At 44.7% G+C, this 22,537-nt stretch overlaps 3 protein-coding genes and 1 long non-coding RNA gene across 9 annotated transcripts; 2 read left to right on the top strand and 2 right to left on the bottom strand.

Moving 5' to 3' along the window:
* The first annotated feature begins 2,077 nt into the window (after window positions 1-2,077).
* On the top strand, window positions 2,078-6,637 carry LOC4328904 (uncharacterized). Of its 6 annotated transcripts, none has more exons than XM_066308013.1 (10): window positions 2,078-2,613; window positions 2,719-2,836; window positions 3,114-3,235; window positions 3,635-3,720; window positions 3,826-3,935; window positions 4,025-4,054; window positions 4,281-4,333; window positions 4,899-5,005; window positions 6,028-6,214; window positions 6,389-6,637. In XM_066308013.1, the coding sequence occupies exons 1-8, from the start codon at window positions 2,114-2,116 to the stop codon at window positions 4,972-4,974; spliced, it is 1,095 nt and encodes a 364-aa protein (XP_066164110.1). In that variant the 5' UTR covers window positions 2,078-2,113; the 3' UTR covers window positions 4,975-5,005; window positions 6,028-6,214; window positions 6,389-6,637. The 6 variants fall into 6 exon arrangements, with proteins under 6 accessions (XP_066164110.1, XP_015623024.3, XP_066164112.1 ...); XM_015767538.3 differs by having other exon boundaries at window positions 5,085-6,214; window positions 6,291-6,637; XM_066308015.1 differs by lacking the exon at window positions 4,899-5,005 and having other exon boundaries at window positions 6,291-6,637.
* A 3,226-nt stretch (window positions 6,638-9,863) lies between these two features.
* LOC4328903 (dof zinc finger protein 3-like) lies at window positions 9,864-13,513 on the top strand. The gene is made up of 2 exons (XM_015768255.3): window positions 9,864-10,150; window positions 12,032-13,513. The coding sequence occupies exon 2, from the start codon at window positions 12,042-12,044 to the stop codon at window positions 13,161-13,163; it is 1,122 nt and encodes a 373-aa protein (XP_015623741.1). The 5' UTR covers window positions 9,864-10,150; window positions 12,032-12,041; the 3' UTR covers window positions 13,164-13,513.
* Window positions 13,514-18,249: 4,736 nt separating this feature from the next.
* On the bottom strand, window positions 18,250-18,977 carry LOC136355088 (uncharacterized). The gene is made up of 2 exons (XR_010739169.1): window positions 18,646-18,977; window positions 18,250-18,559 (listed from the first exon to the last, which is right to left on the bottom strand). It is a non-coding gene; the product is annotated as an uncharacterized lncRNA (long non-coding RNA).
* A 288-nt stretch (window positions 18,978-19,265) lies between these two features.
* Window positions 19,266-21,154, bottom strand: LOC4328901 (NAC domain-containing protein 76-like). Its single transcript, XM_015769396.3, has 4 exons — window positions 21,027-21,154; window positions 20,698-20,879; window positions 20,247-20,524; window positions 19,266-20,137 (listed from the first exon to the last, which is right to left on the bottom strand). Exons 2-4 carry the CDS (start codon window positions 20,864-20,866, stop codon window positions 19,505-19,507), a joined length of 1,080 nt encoding a protein of 359 aa, XP_015624882.1. The 5' UTR covers window positions 20,867-20,879; window positions 21,027-21,154; the 3' UTR covers window positions 19,266-19,504.
* Window positions 21,155-22,537: the final 1,383 nt, after the last annotated feature.

Below are 22,537 nucleotides of genomic sequence, written 5' to 3'. Positions count from 1 at the left end.
GTATTTGTGTTTGATGTGTCGTTCGCGTTGCTTCGTATTTTGTATGGCTGACAATGCTGATGTTAATCTGTGGGTGTTAATCCCCACATAATGTATGTCGACACATTTGTTTTAAAAATTGTTATGGGTTATGGCCCGTAAACCATTCTCACTGTTGGGGTCATTGCTAGCATTAGTCTCTCAAGTATATGTGTAATGTGGTTGAAGAGCAAGGAAGTATTGGAGCCAATGTGTTTACCTCTATCTAAGTTAAAAAAATGGATAAGAGTTCATAAGCCGAAAATGTATGCAGACCTCTGTTTCAGACTGCATCCTCTTCTCTGGTTTTATCAGATTGATATATTTGTTAAACTTTGTTTAGGTCACCTTGAAGGTTTAATCAGAACAATTTTTCCGAAGAAGAAAACAGAACAATTTTAAGCTGTTTATTTTAAGATCTAGACTAAAGCAGGCTCGGATTTGGAGGGGTATCTTGCTGAGTTGATTGCAGTCAATACGTCATATCAATCGAAACCATTCACAATACACTCCTGGGATCTCGGTTACTCCATAATTTTAAATTGAGAGATGCATTATATCTGTTATTACAGTTCAAGAACACTCTTCAAACTCGATAGAAACATGAAAATATAAAGTGAACAACTAATTGTTGGTCCACCGGTCAGGGAAATAACTCTAGCTAATTTTTTTTGGTATATTTATCTTGGGGAATAGGTCCACTTACCGTCCCTTATCTTTATGTCGAGTTTAATTGACATCCTAAATACTAGAAATCTTCACCCTTCATCTTGACAAAATCGTCCAAGCTAGGTCCCATGGCAGTATGGATGGGTAGTTTTATTGACGTGGCATCCTAGTTAGAAAAAAAAATTAAAAAAATATATGGGGCCCACTTGTACATGAGAAGGAAAAAATATGTTGGCCCCACATGTACGTGCCCCACTTCTTTCTTCTATATTTTGCCCTAACCACGTATGCGAGGTCGATAGAGGAGATGTCTTAGTGGTGCTGGGTGGAAAGGGTGTTGGCTCAAGCAGAAGACGAGCCTGAGGCAGTGTGATCCCTGGCTCTGTAGAATGGCGATGATGAGCGGTCATCGGTCAACCGGAGAAGAAACCCGGAGTCCAGTCGAGGTCAAGGCGCCATTGGTTGACGGAGAGGTAGTCGCACTATGGCTGACAAAGGGATCTCTAGGTATTGGATTTAGAGAAGGTGGATGCATCGTCGAGGCTTGGGGGGCATGAGGCTGTCCTTTAGCTACAAAGCCCGACCAAGGTCTAGGCGTCGTCGGCTAGTGGAGAGGAAGTCGTGGTGTGGGGGTTAGGGAGGACAGGTCTTGGAATTGGAGAAGGTTGATACAGCGTCAAGGCTTGGGGGGCAGAAGGTTGTCCATCAGTCGAGGAGCTCGACCGAGGTCGTGGCGTCATTAGTTGGCAGAGTAAATCACGACCATGATATGTGAAGGGGACGGGAGAGGCGGCCAAGTCATGGAGTTGGAGAGGCAGGTGTGGCATCAGGGCTTAGGGGACCGTTGCCACTACATCCTCGGTCGTGGGTGGCAACGACGGGGAACGTGGAGACGGACTCACTCATGGAGCTCAAGGCGGCGCTGGAGTCGTTGATCCTCTTGCTGTCTTCGTGAACGTGAGTCACCGAGGCAGTGACCCATGCAGTTTGCATGTCGGCCCCTCTGCTTCCCTGCCAGGGGCCATGGGTCGGGAACGAGCGGACGATGACCTTGGCCATCGCGCTCCATGACACACGCTGTGTTTGAGCGAGGTTTGGGAGGAGATATGAGTAGAGGAAGAGGATGTATGCCACTTACAAGTGGACCCCACATGTTTTCTAATTTTTTTTCTGACTAGGAAGCCACATCAACAAAACCACTCATTCATACTACCATGGGATCTGACAACGGTTTGACGAGATGGGGGGTGAAGATTTCTGATATTGTGCTCTTGGGATGTTTATTAAACTCGATGTGACGACGAGGGACGGCAAGTGGACTTATTCCTTATATATTGGAGGAGGCCCAATAAGCCTACATGTGTCTCCTCAGTCTCGCAAGAACGGAATTACCAATCCAAGTCCAAACTCAACCGCAACTCCGGCGATGCCGCCGCCGCCGCCGCCGGCCACCGTCCTCGTGACCAACGGCACCGTCTCCCCGCAGGCACCACCCTCCGCGGCCTCCTTCCTCGACTCCACCCCGGGCGCCTACACCACCGCCCGCGCCACCGCCGCCGGTGGCCTCCTCTGGTGGCCGCGCCACCTCCTCCGCCTCGCCGACTCCACCCGCCTCCTCGCCCGCTTCCACCCTCATCTCCTCGGCCTCGCCGCGCCGCCGTCCCGCAAGCCGTTCGAGGACTCGCTGAGAGGGATCGAGCCTCTCGTCAACCGCTCCGTGCGGGTCGCCCTCGACGAGATGCCCGGCGAGGACATGGCGCTCACGGCGTTGCTCAGGGCCTCTCCGGCCGAGGAGGAGTCGGAGCTGGAGGTGTGCGTGCACCTGGGGGCCTACGTGCCTCCGGTCTTCGGAGAGGCCGGGGCGAGGCTTGCCGTCGCTGGGAGGGGAAGGGACGCCGCTGCCGCCAAGTACGCGCCATGGGCCAGGTCGCCTTCCTCTGCTCCTCTTTCCCTTTTGCATTGCCTCTTCGTTACGAGCATTCTAAGTCATTTTGATGCATCACTGTGTGTGTATTGGTGTATGTCATGCAGGATGAGGAAGAGCATGGAGAAGATGAGGCCTCCTGGGGTGACGGAGCTCTTGTTGACAAACGATGGAGACCATATTCTTGAAGGCAGCATCACTAACTTCTTCGTTGTCTGCCGCAGGGTTAGCCTCATGCTAGGATTCGGTTTTCTTGGAATTCAAACAAAGTTATTAGTCCCATGCTATTGGATATCGCCTACCGAAACAACCGAGAAATAAAATAGAGTAGAAGGTCAAACTAAAATAACAGTAGCAATTCGATCGGCAATCGGTATGATTATAATGCACAAGTGAAAGGTGTGCTTTCCACCTATTTGTTTTCATGCCAGTTGGTCCAATTACCCTATGTTTTGGATGCCTCCCTGATAAATGTTGTTGTTTTTTTATCATGTTTCTTCAGGAGGAGGAGCATCCATTGAATAAGCCTTTATCTGTTGAAATGACAGCTAATGAGTTTGAAGTGCAAACAGCTCCACTGGGTGATGGAATTCTCCCTGGTATTATGCGTCAGATAGTGATAGAGTAAGTATCCACTTCTTTCTTCAGTTCTATGTACTGTGATTTGTACTTCTAAATAAAAATAACCAGATGGTGAATAAAAACTCAGGCTACTGATAAAATAGCTCCAACTTGGACTCATGTCTAGGTTTAGATTTTTTCTTTATCTTAATGCGAAGATGTGCAACTCTTTGCAGATTCCCTAGAATGACATAGTTTGGATTACCTTTCCTTCACCTCATGAATTTACATACTAACTAGCATACTAGGTACAGTGACATGCACTAGAAAATTGCATTTGCTTGTTTAAATGAATTCATCGGTGGGAACAATCTATGCTGGGTTTCTAACTGGGGTTTCATATGCTAGAGATAATGTCAAATCCTTATGCCTTGTAACAGAAGTTCTATTTGCTTGGACCAGGGTATGCCATGATATTGGAATCCCATTCCGGGAGGTTTCACCATCGTGGTCCAAACACAAACTTTGGGAAGAGGCCTTTGTTACAAGTAAGGCTAGTCTTTTCCATATCAACGAACTGACCATACCGGGACAACATATTATTATGTAGAGCATGGGTTAATGTTCTGTCTCCAAATTATATTGTACAACAGGTAGCTTAAGGCTTATCCAGCATGTGGAGACTGTTCAAGCTCCTATATTGTGGGAGAACATAGAATCAAAAACCTGGGCCGATGTATCTTGGGAAGTAAAACAATTTCAGGTATGCACTATTTGTTTATCGGTTTCTGAAGTTCTATATTTTGTGGCATTCTGCTTTGTTTATTAACCATAGCAAGGAACTTAAATCAGGGTGCTGGAAGTATTACCACACAGATAAAGGTTAGTTGTCTAACAGACTGTAGATAGCTTTGCTAATTCTGAATCTGTGCCAGACTGATTTCCAAATTATAGTAAACGTTTTTTAAAAATGAATTGTGAGAAAAATTATGTGGTATTGAATTTTCTAGTTGTAAAGCAATTTGATAGCACTCTAAGTGTTATCAAATTGGCAATTCAGTATCTACATTATTTCCACTTGATGATTTATATATTGTTCTTCATGCAGAGGGAAATATCGAAGAGAGCAATACAAGAGGAATATGACATAAAAGATCTCTTGTGAGTTATGAATCCTGTGATTAGTTTAGGGTGATAGATGTGGCTTTACTATTAGTTCAGAGAAGACAATAATGTCTTTGCTGTTATTTTCTTTTCTTTGGCTATGGTGAACTTTGTACTCCATCCGATTGGAGTCTAATAGGCTAATAATCTATCAATTCAGCTGCTTAGTATTTTTTAGACAATGGTGATTATGGTTTTGTGTTTGTTGTGTTCTATATATTTTCTTGGCTATTTTGGGTGCTGGATCAGGTGTTGCATAACATGATGTATTCATCTATCTCCCATTTCATCCGCCTTTGCTCAAGAACTTTGTTTTTCCAGTTAATACATATTTTTATGATAATCCAAATTTTCATAATTGCACCGAAACCGGGAGTACATCAGTGCGTAGTAGTGTATTTCAGCTGATGTGCCATTTATGTTGCTGCTGCTTTGATTAAAAGGAATTAGGAATCTAGTGTATTGCCTGAAATTTTGCAGAGTTAGTTTTGTGGTCTCTTTTGTCAAGATTGTTTAGATTTGTTTTGTTCAGCTTGAGTTGCAAATAAACATGGAACCTCAGTTTGCAGTACTGCAGTGATAAGCCACAGGTGTGTGCGGTGATTTATTTTATGCTGCTGAGGCTTCTTGCCACGTGATGCTTTATCTTCTTTGCTGGCTGAAATAGTAGTGAGTTCCCTACTGGATAATATTTTCATGTTGTTTATTTTCCAAATGATTGTGTGGCATCTCAAATATATTTTTGTAGTTTAATTGCAGATATTTTTGCATCACATCATGGGCTGAAACTCTGCTGTTTATATTACCTCACTACTGGTGGGTCTGGTTGATAGTTGTTTGGTGGATAGGAGAGGAGAGTCCATACTTGCGTGTTGATGTCATTGGGAGCACTGCTGAGTCTTCTCTTCTCTGTTGTGTAAAATAGTATATTTTGCAGCTTCTTGAATTTTCAGGGAAGACAGTGAGATGAGATTCCTTGACTCTTGAGGCCTCTTGGACTGGTGACATGTGTATGCAGATTGCCAGTATGGGCCTGTTTAGTGCACGAAAAGAAAATTTTTGGGTGTCACATCGGACGTTTGACCGGATGTCGGAAGGGATTTTCGGACACGAATGAAAAAACTAATTTCATAACTCGCCTGGAAACCGCGAGATGAATCTTTTGAGCCTAATTAATCCGCTATTAGCACATGTGGGTTACTGGAGCACTTATGGCTAATCATGGACTAATTAGGCTCAAAAGATTCGTCTCGATATTTTCCCCCTAACTGTGCAATTAGTTTTTTAATTTATTATTATTTAATACTCCATGCATGTGTCCAAAGATTCAATGTGATGTTTTTGGGAAAAAGCTTTTGGGAATTAAACAGGGCCTAAATGTGTTTGGCAAGCAGGCAACTAATTCTGTTGTTGCCTCCTGGATTCAGAAAAAGGAAGATGAAATTCTATTGTTCCCTCCGCTACGAATCAATAACTTCTAGTATTTCTAACTGTAGTGGTTGCCACCCCTTCTTCCACAAGCTTTCAAATTCAAAACCTCCAAATGTGCTTTAGTCAGTGGGTCATGTAATTAGAAATCAATTTTGAATTTGAGGTGTTACAGCTTCCAAGTAAGACTTTAACACTATTTTCAAGGGAAATTTTGTTTTCAACTCATGGAATCTCACCTTTCACTTTTGATGATATGTAAGGTGAGGAGGTGGATAATGCCTAGTAGCAATATCATGCAAGGGGAAAGGAAAGGGGAAATATCATCTAGGTGATGTTATGGTGAAAACTCTGGTTTATGGATGTGCCATGGAGAGCGTTCACTATTTTGTACGCCATCAGATGTATTCAACCTGTACATAACTGAGGTTTGGAAGGCAAGGTGTTAAGGTCAGCTTCTATTCTTTCTCATCCTATTGCAGTTGTACATAATATGGTTTGTTTAATATTTGTTGATCTGTTGCAGAGCATGCTTTGAACTACAAAGTACTGCCCATGGATACCCAGTGCTATCCTTCTGAGGTTTTTATTTCTCAGACCTGATTGTCTCTTTACATGATGTAGGCAGTCAGAAAGATAGTTTCACTAAAGATGAGATAATCTCAGTATACACAAAGGTAAGCAGAAGGAAGCTCCACGGTTGCCCATTTTGCTGTTGCAATCCTACTATTACTGGTACTATATACGGCTATTTGGTTTCGGGAATCCATACTTTTATCTACTTTTTTCCAGACTATGCATGATCTATTTATGTACACGTCTAATCAGTACAGTTTGGTGAACTGTTATTTATGGAGGTATACTTTGCGAATACTTTTGGTAGTTTCTGCTCCAGAGGATGATTTCTCATGCAGTGCAATGGTTGAAGCTAAACATACAATCAAGACATGAAATAAGTACCATGTGTTAAAAAGTCAAAGTATTTTATACTACTGAATTATTGGGACGTGTTGATTGGAGCAGAGCAGAGCAATGCTAGCTGGTCTTCTCTTCCTAGAATTTTTTACATTTAACCCTTTTTTAAAAATAATTTACAAATAGGCCCCTAGAGAACTAATTCTAGGAATATATCCATTTTTTGGGTAAAAAGGGTTAAAATGTAAATATTTTTTCATTACAAATAGGCCCTCAATGCTAGCCTCTATGGTGCTGAGGATCTATTTGTAAGAAAAATATTTACATTATGACCCTTTCTTAAAAAAATTAGTTTATATGTAAGGTTTTCGGCATCCATCTCTTTGGTGCTGATTGATCCGATCCCTCTACATCTTGGCTTCTAGAGGGGTGAGGGTATCGGTGCTAGCCTTGTTGGGTGCCAAGGGCGCCAAGGTCACCGGCACCGAGAAGAAAATGGTTTATTCCTGGAATAAGCTTTTTAGGTTCAATTTGTAAACTAAGTTTTTAAAAGGGTCGAAATGTAAAAAAATCCGGTCATCTGATCTTCTCTTCTCTCGTCGTGTATAACTGAAGTCCATGGAGAGAAGTATAATTTGCATGTCCAAACCGAATCAATCGTCTGTGCCAACGTGATGCAAGTCTACACCAACCCAACGGCCCGTAACGGATGCGTACGTATACGCATGTACTCCGTATGTACGTATATCACGGCTAGTTATTATGCAATTGCCCTTGTACGAACCTGACAGCAGCAATACGGACGTGTATGCACGATGTGCACGTTTACGTTTGTACGTCATCTATCGACATTCGACAGTGTAAATGTGGTTGGCAATGAAAATTTGGTAAGCAAATCAAATTAAAGCCCAAACACTCGAACAAATGTTGGTAGCAAACAAAATGAGCATATCTATACTCGTTAAAAAAAAAACAAGTGATGGTGGTGAGTGGTGAAGTTGTCATCAACCCGCTGTTCATAAAATTAAAATTAGTGAATCTGCAACTACTTACCACTTGTTATCATTATTAGCTAACACATAGGGGTTACTGAACAGTGATATGTCACTACTTACCACTGTTATCATTATTAGCTGACACTGAACAGTGACGTATGTCCATTTATTTCGAAGCTACAGAGAATTGGGGAAAAAAACTACTACGGATGCATCTTTCGAATTGCGTTTAATCTTATTCGTCCCTTTTTTTTCCAACGAAAGGCTTACCTTTTTTTTCTAGCAAATTAAAGGCAACCTTGGGCATGTTATATTTTACTTGTATTAAGTAAAATAAGAACCAGTAAACAAAAAGATAGAGCCTTCTTTTCCATCACATTCATCGTAATCATAGTCACTCTATGTTGTTTCACATCCCCACCGATCTTATCGTTGGTGGAAGAGAGGGCATATAGAGAATCAATCAAAATTTGGACAAACTACAATTTCACAATGGCTTTTGAATACCACAATAGTCGTCCATTTCGAAAAACAGATCCAATAGAACCGCTGAAGATGCTATTGTAAAATAGCTATGATAGATGAATGGTACGTATTTTTCTTGGCCAAGCAATACCTCGTAAAATCGATCCTTAAGTTCGCACCGAACAATTCCGGAGATTGCATTCACCGGACTATTGTTACAGATTATACGTACTCAACTACATGAATAAATTAATATAAATATTCTAAAAATTAAACTTAACAAATAGATTAGAACAAATCATCCCAATAATACGGTAAAGTTTTTTTGACAAAAAAAAGAAAATATACCTTTTCTAAAAATATTTTGTGTTTATATACATGCATAAAAAACATTTACATAAATATACCTCCTCTACGCAACGGGGACGCGGGACTGAGGCGGTGCCGCTCTTCCATTCCGCGGGACCGGCTGTCGCGCAGGACAGCCGTGCGGTACCGCCTCGCTTCCGCAGCACGGGAGAGCAACAGCGTAGTGAAGGGCGGTCGCACGCTGTCCTAAGGCGGTCGTGCGGCGCCGTTCCGCGGGACCGAGCCAGCCGTGCGGCGCTGTGGCGCGGGACCATAGCAGTCGCATAGCGCCGTCGTGCGGCACCCGTGCCAGTCGCACGCAGGACCGCCCTGCACCGCGCTGCCGCTCTCCCGGGCTGCGTGAGTGAGGCGGTGCCGCACGGCCGTCCTGTGCGACCGCCGGTCCTGTGGAATGGAAGAGCGGCACCGCCTCAGTCCCACGTCCCCGTTGTGTGGATGAGGTATATTTGTGCAAATATTTTCCACGCATGTATATAAACACAAAATATTGAAAAAAAGGTATATTTTCAAATTGTATTCAAAGTTTTTTTTTAAGAAAACATACTTTTTTATCCGGTGGAGTAGCTGAAAAGAACGTGACCGTTGTGAGGCACCAGGAACTGATCATAGGAACCGGATGGCTCACCACTTGTTGGTATACCTTCAACTCGATCCGCAAGTAATCCGCGCATATATAAATAAACAAACCAGCATACGTGATGGTCGCCATGGACGCCCATCCACTTGTCACGCACCATACACACACACATTCAGATCGAGACGACGCGGGAGCTAGAGATCGCGAGAGGAAGGCGTCGTCAAGAACATGAGACGCATTTGCATATGCATACACACACGTATCCATGCAGCAAGTGACGTACGCGTGAAGATCATATCGAGCCATGACCTGACCGGCCAGCACTACCTGCAGCATCCATGATCCATGCATGTCTTCTGGCCGGGGCCCACTTGCTGACAACGCAGTTAGTTCGCCGAAGCCAACAAGCCAAGCAAACGGCATGGAGGGAGATGGACGTACGGCGTCACCGCCGCGTCGACGGACGGTCGGTCCAGGGAAGGCTTCTTGCACCGGAAGAAGCTGTTTCATCTGACATGATTGCCTCTTGTCTTCATCCCTCCCAAATCTCTCTCCTTTCCGTTGCTACCTACAGCTACAAGCCACGGCACAGAGCAGTAGACTTGCAAGCCATCCATTCCATGCATCCATCCATCCATGCATTTGTATGCTAGAGCAGTAGAGCCTAGAGATGGCTCTGGCTGGATGGAATGGACGGATGGTTGGTTGGTTGGATGGATGACGTTGCTGTGGCCGGCTGTTTCCACATAAATCCGGCGTCAGGTTTGCATTGGTTTCTACCTATTTCAATTCATCCCCTCTCTCTGGCTACGACTCTACCTCACATGCCCCACGCATCGTTTGCACTAGCTTGCGGGGTAGATCTCTCTCGACGGCTCTCTCCTCTCCGTCTGTCTATAGCTACTATTAAAGGAGGGGAGGCTCTCCTCCTTCTCCCCCTCCTGCTCCTGCTCCTCCTCTTCTTCATCGTTTCGCTTAGCTTTTCTTTCTTCTTCGTCGTCTCGGTTCACTCCTCCGTTCGATCGACTTTGCTTGTTTCAAGCAAGCTAGATCTCTCACCAACAGGTACTTATGTTTCTCCGGCGTCTTCGCTTTCTCCCCTTTTTTTTTGTTGAAAAGATCTTCGCTTTCTTCTTTTGATTGTATATATATATATATATATAGTCTTGTTGGTAGTCTTCAAGAAGTTTGATTTAACTATTTCTTGATCTATTTGCGACTAGATTCTATATATACGCAAGAGTATTACATGTATTTGTATGTGTTTCACTTCATTCGGTTGTTCTTTTGCATCTACATGAACACATATGGGTTCCTATATATCTAGCTATGGATCGATCTTGGTATGCGTACAAAAATTCATAGTCCAGCACCATCTACCTATATATCTAGGATTCTAGGGTGGTGTTCAGCTAGCATGATCTCAAATCGATTTGTTTCTTTTGCTCGGTCTATGGTTCAATTACTTGTAAAAGTTTCGAAAGAAATCAACGCTGCATCCAAATGATTTGGTATTCCCTTTATTATAGTTTAATTTTGAAACCTCTTCATCTCTTGATTTTGCGGTGAGCGATCAATAAGTACGCTATTTCAAAAAAAATCCTCATATTATTCCTTGTTCATCCATGTATGCACGAGAATTCTGTAGCTAGTTGTCACACGCATAGATTTGTCGCGCATAGAAAATAAGTCTTACTAGGAATTGTCTTATCTCGTCAGTTTTGGTCGTACGCAAGCAACAGTTATGAAACAGTCCAAGAAAATAAGCCGTAACGTGTTTCCTCGAATCGCGGGTGGACAGAAAGCTAAAAATAATCGAATTAACGCCTATTTTGTCACATATTAAATTAAGCATATTAATTTCCTCCAAAGAAATTTGTGTTCAATTTCTTGCGCTAAGTCCGCGTGAAAAAAAAAGGAATCAACCTCCCTATTCTAGCACTCATTTCTATTTCAAAATATGGAAAGGAAATGAAAGAAAGCAAAATCCCACATATGATTATACTTGGTTTTCATAGGGTAACATAATTAATTAATTGTTTGATCACACACAAACAAACACACACACACACACACACACACACACAAATATAAACACACACATAAACTATGCTTTGAACTATTGTGGCTATTGCTGGTTGTAGAAAATCAACCATATTAATTCCAGTGTTCATTTTTATTTGAAAATATGGAAAAGGAATGAAAGAAAAGAAAGAACCACTCCCACCATATGATTGTATGTTGTGATAGAAAATAAGGTCTTGGTAGGAATTCTCTTCACATCAATTTTGGTTTCGTAGGCAAGTAACAGTTATGAAACAATCCAAGAAAAATAAGACGCAACATATTTCCTTAAATCGTGGGTGGCAGAAAGATTAAAATACCGTTGAATTAATGCCTATTTTGTCGCATATTAAATTAAACCTATTAATTTCCTAAAAAAAACAGTGCGTGTTCAAGTTGTTGGTCTAGATCCGAGTGAAAAAGAATCAACCTCCTCATATTGATGTTCATTTTATTAAAAAAGATAGAAAAAAAGACAGAAAACAAAGGACCACTCCCACACCATATGATTGTAAGATTGTTGTTGAAGTTTTCATATGGTAATGTAATTAATTAACTATGTGATCATATTCATTTATATACCATGCTTCATGTGTTTTGCATAGGATCTCTACTGGTAGCTAGTAGAATCAACTTATTCATTTCACCTTCTCTATAATCCAATAAATCATACTATATCTTTATACTACCATCTCAAATAATATCGGTAATAGAATAATTTTTTTAACAATAGTAGAACTCATATATCAACTATTGAGATATCACATTATCGCTTCTATGTTTATACCTACGATAATACCAATAATAAAATGCTACCAGTAGAGACCACCGTAGAGACACTCACCGTGCTTAATTTTGAACCATTATGGCTATTGTGTGCAGGAGGTGATCAATGGCGAGCGGCGGCGCATTATCCCCGGTGGAGGAGAAGCCCACGGTGGTGAAGACGACCAAGGCGGAGCAGCACGAGGAGGAGGCGGCGGTGGCGGTGAAGAGCGCGGCGGAGATGATGAAGAAGAGCAGCCCGTGCTGCCCCCGGTGCAACTCCATCAAGACCAAGTTCTGCTACTACAACAACTACAGCATGGCGCAGCCGCGCTACTTCTGCCGCGAGTGCCGCCGCTACTGGACCCAGGGCGGCTCCCTCCGCAACGTCCCCGTCGGCGGCGGCTGCCGCAAGAGCAAGCGCTCGTCGGCCTCGTCGGCGTCGGCGTCGGCGGCGTCTCCTCCTGCTCCTGCGGTGGGCGCCGCGCCACCGGTGGTGCCGGCGCTGTCGTCGGCGATCAGCAAGCTGCTGCAGTCGGAGCCCATGGCGGCGCCGTGCGCGGACTTCCCCAACGTGCTCCCGACCTTCGTGTCCACCGGGTTCGAGCTCCCCGCCGCCGCCGGCGACCGCCTCTCGCTGGGGTCGTTCGGGGCGTTCGGCAACCTGTCGGCGGCGGTGGCGGCTCCCGGCGGTGGTGGTGGGTCGTCGACGACCACGTCGTTCATGGACATGCTGAGGGGAGTTGGAGGGCTTTTCGACGGCGTCGGCAACAGCCATCAGATGGGCGGCAATGGCGGCGGCGGAGGCAGCTACTACGCGCCTCTCATCACCGGCGCCGGCAATGGCATGCTGATGCCGCCGCCGCCGCTGCCGCCATTTTCTGGTTCTCTGATGCAGCATGGGATGCAGGGGCTGTTCGCCAATCATGCGATGGGAGGAGGTGGTGGTGGAGTGATGAACGCCGGCGAGGACGGCAGCGTGATGGCGGGGCTGGGAGGAGGCCAGTGGCCGCCGGCGCTTGGTGGTGCAGACGAGCAGCAGGGCGGCGGCGACGGTGGCGAAGCTGTGATGACGAAGGACACCGGCGGCGGCGCATCGTCGTCGGCGTCGAGGCCGGACTACTTCTACGGCTGGAACAGCGCCGCCGGCGGCGTCGTCGCTGGAGGCGGCATCGGCGGCAACGCCGCCGCTGCCACCGGAGCAACGCCATGGCAGGGCCTCATCGACAGCAGCTCGGCCATGATGTAAGCTCAATCAAATCAACCATGCCAAGGTTGGAGAGAGATCTCATCCAGAAGTTGTTGCTAGCTTCTTGGAATGATTTTTCTTCAGCTTCATCGATCGCTTTAGTTCGTTTTTTATCCGTGGATCAAATTAGTTCGCTCTTTGGAAAAATTCGTCGAAACAGTTTTAAATTTTGCTAGACAAATGAATGTCGTCGTCGTCATCGTCGCTCGTTTACCTGTAATTAGCTTGGAGTTGGGGTTGTTTGATTGACCTCATGGAACCATGCAAAAGGTTCTCATGTTTAAGGGGAGTTAATTAAATGTACATCATTGGTCGTGACATTGCTTAATTGCCGTTGGTTTGTTTCTTAATTTGCTTCTCTATTTTTAAAGTTTTCGGTAATTTAGTTAATTAGTTCATGTATGGAAGTTAAATAGGATTGAACAAGAGCTTTTTATAGGGCGACAGACATTTTTTAAGGGCACACATTTTTTCCCCTTACCTCCTGTGCTTAGACATTTACTGAAAATTTTGCACAAGAATTCTCTGTACTCTATTCTTGCATGTTTGTAGAGTAATCTTTCATGTATTAATCTATCTTGTTGATTTTTTTGAATTTTTTTATAATCATTTGAATGACATGCCAACAACAACGAGGGGATCTCCTCTTGACAGTAGAATTGTTCCTCTATTTGAAGAGCTGGAGATTAAAAGGCAAATAGTAAGATTTTGGAAAAAAGAAAATCAGGTGTTTGTCGTCTCTTGGTACTAAACTATTGATGAGTAGTGGTCGGCGTACTAGTTCATGGTCCGCGTGTTCGGCAGCGGGGTTGAGAGCAGTGATCACACTAATCTCACCGATGAACAAAGAGCAAATTACCCAAATTCAGGCCTCCCCTAAGATAACGATCCTATTCATGCTCAGATATATTGTTGTGGAATGGATGAGTGTTACAACTTAGCCATTTCATGATTGTGCGAGTGTGTTGTACTTTCCTGTCTTTCTCCCTCTTTAGTGGGTGTTGTGTGCCCCTTATATACATATGGAGGGCGTGAAAGCATATGCCACAATGCCAGCAGCCACCCATGCCACTTTTGCCTATACTACCATGTCCTTTGTCATGGTGTACCCATGGGTTCCCGATTCATCGATCGGGCTATGTCGAATGGCACACATGCTTTATATGATCTTACGAAACCTGGGCAGGTGATGATGGTTGGGTTAGGTGTGTTAGATGGACCAAATCGCTTGCATTCAATAGGGAATGACTCCGTGGTAAACATAGGCATTTAATGTGAAATGACGGGGTACGCTAGCGTATACTATGCCCACCCATCCTCCTTAACTAGGAGGCCATCGAGAATAGTCACGCTATTGAAGAGGTGGCCGCGAGACTGTGCGGGGGCCCACTCTACTTGGTGGTTGCTCCGCTACCATGCTTGGCTGTCTCTATCGACCACTTCTAGCTAGTTTTGGTCGCTATTGTAGTTGTGGTTACGATCTCATGAGCCTCTAGAGTGATCATCTCTTGGTTAGGCCCACTACCACGCAGACCACACTATTTGTTGGTTCCTATGATAAGGGTGTAAATCATGCCCTCCAAGATAACCAGGAGGTGCACATGGTACCTCGTACCCGTGGCGCTGATATAATTCATTTTTGAAGTGCAAATTTGGACTGTTTGGAAAGAGCTGAAGATTCTTGGAGTGATCACAGCTCCCAAAAGCCCTCCAAAGGAGGCCTTGAATATAGATGTATTGCCAGATCTTCTGAAATTGGACAATGGTAAAATGGTATAAAAAACCTAGAAGGAAGAATTGTGCCCTTGTTTGATGAAGAAAGTAGGATATCATTTTTGAGCTTTGTCATGTGTGTCCATGGAGAATATTTTTGTGCTTTAGACATTTTTGTGCTTGAACATTTTTGTGCTTCTCCATGGACACACATTTTTTGTCTTGCGGCAATGTCAGGCTTCTCTACCCACAGGGTGCTGACATCCCCTTACTTGGCTTGCAAGCTTTGGGAAAAGGAGATGAAGCAACAGAACATTGGTGTTGGACAACAGATAAGCTCAAAAGCCTGGTAGAGTGCAGCACGAGTGGATTGGTAATGGGATAAAGTCCATTTTTACTCCCTCATCTATTAGTCGAAATCTAATTCATATCCCACAACCACAAGAGATATAATGGCTCCCTTAACTATCAAGACTAGCTCATTTTTTACTCTCCAAGCAGTTTGGACAGTGGTTTTGTCCTACATTGCACTTACGTGCCCCATTAACGGTCAGCAACTAAAAATAAAAGATATAGAGGCCCCACATGTCAATCTCTCAAGGGAAAAATATTAAAGTAAAACAGGACCTATGTGTCAACCTAAAGAGCTCTTCTTACTTCTCTCTCCCCTTCCCCCCCCCCCAACAACCCCTCTCTCTGTTGTCCAGGAGCTTTGGAGATGGAGCAGAGGGAGGTGGTGCGCTACAGGAGGGGGGCCTACTGTGGGCAGTGAAGAGGTCCCTGGATGCGGCATGCGTTGGGAGGTGTCAGAGGTGGTCTAAGGTCGTGTCGTTGTCGTAGAGAGATTCGAGTATCTGGGGGTGAAGGCGGAGGTCTCCTGATGCTCAGGCCGGCAGCGGGCAAGGAGGGGCAAAGTGACATGGAGAGCCCCATTCCCTCAATGATGGCAGAGTCCCAGGGTCTAGACGGTAGCCACCACGCACTTAGCGCATCAAGGGTGAAAGAGGTGACAACGAAGAACTAGAAGAGCATCAAGCCCCCGTGGAGCCCTCCCCAAAGTGGTAGCGGAGACAGCGGTGGGGGTGGTCCCTTGGTGACGGCGGAGGCTGGTAGCAGATTGAGCAACACTTCATGAAATCTAGCTGCCCCTGACATGGCAGCAAGGAAGGGGATGTCAGCACCCTGTGGGTAGAGAAGCCTGACATTGCCGCAGAGACACACACCTTGTGGTAGGTGGATCCGGAGGTCAGGGAGGATAGGTGCTCTTGTCACACACGCTTGGCGGGCAGCCTTGCGTGCAGCTACTACAGGCATGATGGCTAGGTCAGTGTTGTGGATCCGCTTTCTCAAGGACACCATGAAGAGGAAGGAGGGAGAACGGGGAGTGAACGCCTTCACCCACCGCATACGGCTCCCTTTCATGGCCCCAACGGATGTGTGATGTCCTTGCTTGTGATGAGGGCGATTGGGAGTAGGGTTTACTTTTTAAGTTTAGTTGATTTGATCGGAGGTCACCGATATACCAAAATTTTGATCCGAAATTTCTAAAATTTTGAACAAAATTTAGTTAAGTTTGAACAAATATTACCAAAATTCACGAAAAATTAAAAAAACTTAGCCGAAATAATATCGTATCGGAGGGGTCCGAAATGACAAAAATTTCCGAAATTTCCAACCCTGATTGGGAGTGTGCCTCCTCCTCTCACCACTACCACCACCGTCGGTACTCTTCGCTGCTACTGTCGTAGATAATCATGTTGTTTCCTCCATCTAATGCTGATGATGTGGGTGACGCAACGAAGACCACACCCACCATTTTTTTTAATCTTTGTCCGAATTTAGTTGCCACGTAAGCACCATGTTAGCATGGGGGACCAAGTCAATATGCCGCGTAGGATAAAACCACTTTCAAAATTGCTCAGGGTGGCAAAATAAGCCAGTTTGAACAGTTAAAAGACTTAAAGGTGACAATGTACATGGTTTTAAGGTTAACATATATGAATTAAATTGAGATCATAATTGAGGGAGTCAAAATGAACCTTTCCATTGCTAACGATATTTACTGGATGCAGTACGACGAAGGGCATATACATGTGGATTATCTCTCTTTCTCTCGCGATCATGCTAGCGAGATTCATTGAAGTACTTGGGGAGATCATGTTTTTTTAATATAGCTGAATGATTTATTATAACTATTTGAGAGTATAGACGAATAAAATCGATGGAGAATTGGAAATGTCTTTGTAGCTTGCGCCGCAGCGACATATGGCAGTGGTGCGGCGAAACGTGTGGCCCACAGTTTACTTTTTTCAGCTAAAACAGAATAGTGTACCTCCCTTCTCTCCTGCTTCTAGTTGAATCGTCTCCCTCAACCGTAAAACCATGTATAATATCTCCCTCATCCTCGAAAACCCCCAAACCAACTCCTTTGCTGGTTTTGGAGACGATTCTGACGAACGTAGAGCCCATGTTAGTGAGCCGGAAATGGACTATGGCTAACGTACTGGCCACGTTACTTTTGGGCCGATACTACTGTTTCTTACGCAAGGGCCATAGTAGTTTGGGCCAGAACAGAACAGTGACTGACGTTCGGCCCATATTAATTTGGGGCCTAGTGCGGACGCTCGGGCCACGAGCAAAACCCACATGAAAGCAAGCCCAGCCCGGATGGAGTTGGGCGACGGACATGTGGGCCATGTCTTCCTGACTGTGAAGTGTAACTGGAACAAGGCGAACCTCATGGCCAGTGGCGAGTCACTGTATCACTCGATTATTCCTCCTAATTAGAATCAGCCTTGCGCATTTTTTGAGGGTCAAATTGCCCTTGCACTTATCTTCAAGAAGGCGTGCCTGCCGTTCTTTTTTTTTTCTTTAGCAATCACGGAGTACAAACATAGACGCTATACACCCACCCTATGAATATGTACACGCACATCCTCCCTTTATAAATACCTCAAAAAAACTGAGCTGGCATATTTTAAAATTAATGAAATTAACATGGGTGACTCGTTTTTCTTTTTTTTTTTTGACAAATACATCACCTATCATAGAAAATAAATAGACATAAATACGAGTATCGGTGTCAAAGTTTAGTTTCACCACAGTTAATCTACGCTAGCTTACTCCGCGTGTGTGTGCCGTTCTGTTTATACGCGCTTCCAAGGAGCACATGACTAGGGATGAAAACGGGTCGAATACGGTCGGAAACTAGCTATATCGTATTCGTTTTCATTTTTTTTTTGGAATCGGAATCGGATACGAATACCCGGATATGAAAACAGAATCAAATATTATCAAATACAAATACGGAGCAAATATGAAGCGAAACGAATACGGTGACGAATATTAATCGGAATATAAAAACCCCTCAAACTAAGCATCACAAATCAACGAAGAAATATAACTCATTATTTTTTCTAATAGAACATATCAACATTTTCAAAATTTAGCAATTAATAATAAACAACCACAAACTTGGACATACTGATATTATGAAATACCATCCATCATCATGTGAAGTGAAAAGGCAAAGCACTACTAGGCATGCCAGATACTGTCAACCAATCTTTTTAGTCTAAACTCTGAAGTCTGCAATGCTGAGTTGGTGTTGCAATGCTGCTACACTCGCACTGCATAAGCTGAAGCTGCTGCTGCTACTTGCATGAGAGGAATTCATCACAAATCTGCCACATAACACATATACACAAAACAAAATCAAATCAGTGAGGAGCTCTACAAATCAAATCAGTGAGGACTCTACAAGTCATACCAAATCTTGGGGCTTGACGGTGAGGCAGGCGAGGAGGCGATGGGGCGCCGCGGCGGCGGCGTTGGTTGGCTTGGCCCGGCGGCGGCGATGTGGCGCGTGACGGCGCGAGGAGGCAATGGGGCGCGGCAGAGCCGGCGTGGGTTGCTCCGATGGCGGCGATGTGGCGACTGGGCGAGGAGGCGATTGGTCCCGGCGGCGGCGGCGGCTTGGCCCCGCAGCGAGGAGGCGACGACGGCTTGGCCCCACGGCGGCGCCGGCCGATGAGGAGGTGAGGAATCGTGCGCCTGTGGGACTCTGTCTGGGACTGGACGGTGGGAGACTGGGAGTGGACTGGATCTGAATGGATGGAGAATTGGAGACTTCTAGGGTTTCTTGTAAGTCGGATATCGGTGAAAAAAACCGGATAGTTTCCGACCGTTATCCGATTCCGCGGATATCATCTATATCATATTCGTTTTCGTATCCGCAAAAAAATATTCGTATTCGTTTCCATATCCGAAAATTTCCGAATATATCCGACCGAAACTATCCGTATTCGAAAAATGGTCCGGTCGGTCGGAAATTATCCGAATCACTTTCAACCCTACACATGACAAGCTTATAGATGACAAGCTTAGTAATTCGAGATGAACAAACTTGAATTGAAACATTTAGAAAGAAGTTCATACGGCATTCAGACTGTCTGTATACACATGCTTATAGAACAGTAGGCCAGTAGCTAGCAGAACTCCGATATTAACCTTATCAAACTGAAACTAGTACTAATAATTTGACAAAACTAGAAGAGAAAAAAAAACAAGAATTCGCCTGCTTAATTAATCAAGAAGCAGATACTACATTACATATAGCTAAAAAATTTCTACATAGAAAACTTGAGAAGATCTGCAGCTTCCAACCCGAGGTAATGGTGGAACGGCAACCTCTGCAACGACGAGGCGGCGTCCATGGCCATCTGCTGCTGCTGCTGATGCGCTCCGGCGACCTTGCCATGGAAGAGCTGGTCGAGGTTCTGGTGCGACGCCAGGAGCTTGTCAAGGATCGACCAGTCGGCGGCGGCGCCGAAGCGGCCGCCGTCGACGCCGCCGCCGCTCATCAGCAGCATCTCGCCACCGGATGTCGCTGCCATCTTCATCGTCATCATGTTCTGCGAGCCGCAGCCGGCGGCGTCGAGCGGGTTCATGGAGGCGAACGCGACATGGCCGCCGCCGCCGCCGCCGCACGGCGCCGCGTCGGCGCTGGCGAGCTGCGGGAGGTGCATGGAGGCTTCGAACGCCGGGACGACGAAGCCGCCGCCATGGGCGCCGTGCGCGACGAGCTGCTCTTGGAGGAGCACGTGCTTCTGGTCGACCGGCGACGACGACATGCCCGCGCCGTGGAGCAGCTGGTACCGGAGCTCGTCCTCGTCGGCCGCCGCCGCCATGTCCGGCTGGTCGAAGCCCCTCTGATGGATGCTCTTCTTCTTGAATACCCTACACACCACCCATCCTTCCTCCTGCACGCATCCAATGCAACATTCCAAGAAACCGCCATTAATCAGAGCTCAACTCTACTTGATCTAAACTATCTAGCTTGAAATCGATTAGAATGGTGATGGTGCTTACCGGGACGTCGACATTGTCGTCGTCGAGGCGGTACTCGTGCATGATCCAGTCGGTCTTCTTGCCGTGCGGGGCCCTTCCGGTGTAGAACACCAGCGTCTTCCTCAGGCCAATCCTCGTGCCGCCGCCGCTGCCGAGGAAGATGGCCTTGTCACGGCCGGTGGCCTTCCAGAAGCCGGCCACCGTGGCGCGGTTGGTCCTCGTCCCCGTCGGGTACTTCTTGTCCTTGTGGCTGAAGAAGTACCACTCCTCCTGCGCCCCCGTCCCAATCCTGCATCGATCTGCATCAATGCAACCATATATATGTTAATCAATATATTCATAAAGTTAAATTTAAAATCGTTAGGTGATTTTGTGAAAAAAATTAAGCACCAACACAACATATACATTTGTAAGTTTGTTCATTTTCTAAAGAAGTGCTAGTTAATTAATTAGCAAGCATATGTGTTTATACCTTTGAGATCCCAAGGCTCAAGCTTGTTGAGGTCAATCTCCCTGATGACGTCGAGATCTATGGCCTCATAAGCAACCTTCTTCCTCAGGTAGTAGTAGAGCAATTCCTCGTCCGTCGGATGGAACCGGAAACCCGGTGGCACGGCCAGCGGCGCGCCATTAGGATGCATTTTTTTTTTCACTCTGAGAAATACCCACAAATTCACAATGCATCAGAAAACTCATGCATTTAGCAAGTTTACTTAACCTTAATTCAGTAAAGAAACTTACAAGTCCTTATATAAGTTTCTAACTGGACAGGATAAAGTGTATATGCATGCAAATCTATACCTTGGAAAGGCACACAAACAGCTTCTTTTGCTTGGTTTTTCTCAGCTTGGAAGCAACAGGTAGCTAAGCTAGAGACAGGAAAGAAAGCCAAGATGGGAGTGAAAGGTTGTGTTTGTGATGTTGCACACAAGAGAAAGGAGATGATGTAGTTTGTGTTATATAAAGGAGAGCTTGGGGGAGACCAGCAGAGATAGCTAGGGTTTGGGAACTTGAGATGATCTGATTTGAGATGCTCACCCAAAGGACATGACATGGGGTTATATAAAGTAGTACTATGGCATGTAGGGAGAGTGATGGAGATTAGCTGTTGTGAATAATGATTTGATTTGTGCATGGTCAGTCAGTGACAGTGTGTTTGCATTGGTCATGGCCGGTTTTGGAAGGACTAAAGGAAAGGAGGAGCGTTGTCTTTGGACCAGGGGACGCACCGGCCACAAAAATGGCCTCATAAGGAGCAATGACATGTCTCCATCTGCAAATAGTGATGATCTTTTTTTGCATATATGCCCTCTCTAGAGATCATTAATTGCTACGTGCAATGTAGTATATATTTTCTTGAAGCTTAATTTGTTTTATTGTGCGTGACAACTGACAGAGAGCTAGCCAAATAGGTTTGGATTTATTCCTTGAAAGGAGAAGACGTTAGGTTCTATATGATATGATGGTCCATGCGCATGCATGTGTAAAGTTTTATATATAGTTCATAAATAAACTAAAACAACTTTAGATCATCCTTTGACCAGCCTTGTGGGAGTCAGGGAATTAAGCCCTGCATTCCATTATTCCATATTCCATTTCTATTCTCTCTTCTATTCCCTACATGTTGTTCATTATCTATTCCTAAAGGCTACTAGTAATTTGTTATTGTTTCAAGTGAGGATTCAACTTTTGCATTGGTTATCACTCATAATAATTTACTTATCCCAAGTAGAGATCTTGTGATGGTTCAAACATTGCGGTTAGCGCGCGTGTGATACGATCTGAAATTATATTCAAACCTGATATTTGACTTCTTGTGAATTAAATGGGGGGTCATGTGACAATTAAAAACCCATTTTAATTTGTCATCCGTTGAATGATAAATGCCACATCGATTTTTTAAGTACAATTGGATACATATAAATATGTAAATAAATGCACCGTATTATAGCTACTACACACACTCATACACATCGATTCTCTACACATGCCTGAATATTGTCATAGGCATCAAAATGCATGGAAAAAAATTTAGCATTTGAACCCTCGTGAGTTGGTTGAAGATACCTCAAAATTAACCTAGCCATTAAGCTAGCTTAATTCCAACAAATGCCACACATCATATTCGGTTTCTAACTAAGTGTGTACTGCTTAATTGGTTTGTGTTGCCAGATATTAACTATTTTCTCATATGAGGTGTTTTACAATGATCTCTAGTGGTAGTAGAAATAAATCTATACCATTTATCTTTTCTAATCTAATGGATCATATCTAATTATACTTTCATCTCAATTATTGGTAATAGAATTTCT

Source organism: Oryza sativa, chromosome 2, assembly GCF_034140825.1.
Source record: "Oryza sativa Japonica Group chromosome 2, ASM3414082v1".
In the NCBI taxonomy this organism is placed as follows: domain Eukaryota; kingdom Viridiplantae; phylum Streptophyta; class Magnoliopsida; order Poales; family Poaceae; genus Oryza; species Oryza sativa.
This window is presented reverse-complemented; position numbering and strand designations above follow the sequence as displayed.

Bases quoted from the DNA above. Each gene is read 5' to 3' on its own strand.
- LOC4328904 (XM_066308013.1), top strand. From the start codon at position 2,114: ATGCCGCCGCCGCCGCCGCCGGCCACCGTCCTCGTGACCAACGGCACC. The intron at 3,236-3,634 runs GTAAGTATCCAC...TGCTTGGACCAG, and splicing joins ATGCGTCAGATAGTGATAGA to GGTATGCCATGATATTGGAA. The intron at 4,334-4,898 runs GTGAGTTATGAA...ATGGAACCTCAG, and splicing joins TATGACATAAAAGATCTCTT to TTTGCAGTACTGCAGTGATA.
- LOC4328903 (XM_015768255.3), top strand. From the start codon at position 12,042: ATGGCGAGCGGCGGCGCATTATCCCCGGTGGAGGAGAAGCCCACGGTG.
- LOC4328901 (XM_015769396.3), bottom strand. From the start codon at position 20,866: ATGCATCCTAATGGCGCGCCGCTGGCCGTGCCACCGGGTTTCCGGTTC. The intron at 20,525-20,697 runs GTATAAACACAT...GCATTGATGCAG, and splicing joins TGAGCCTTGGGATCTCAAAG to ATCGATGCAGGATTGGGACG. The intron at 20,138-20,246 runs GTAAGCACCATC...GGATGCGTGCAG, and splicing joins ACGACAATGTCGACGTCCCG to GAGGAAGGATGGGTGGTGTG.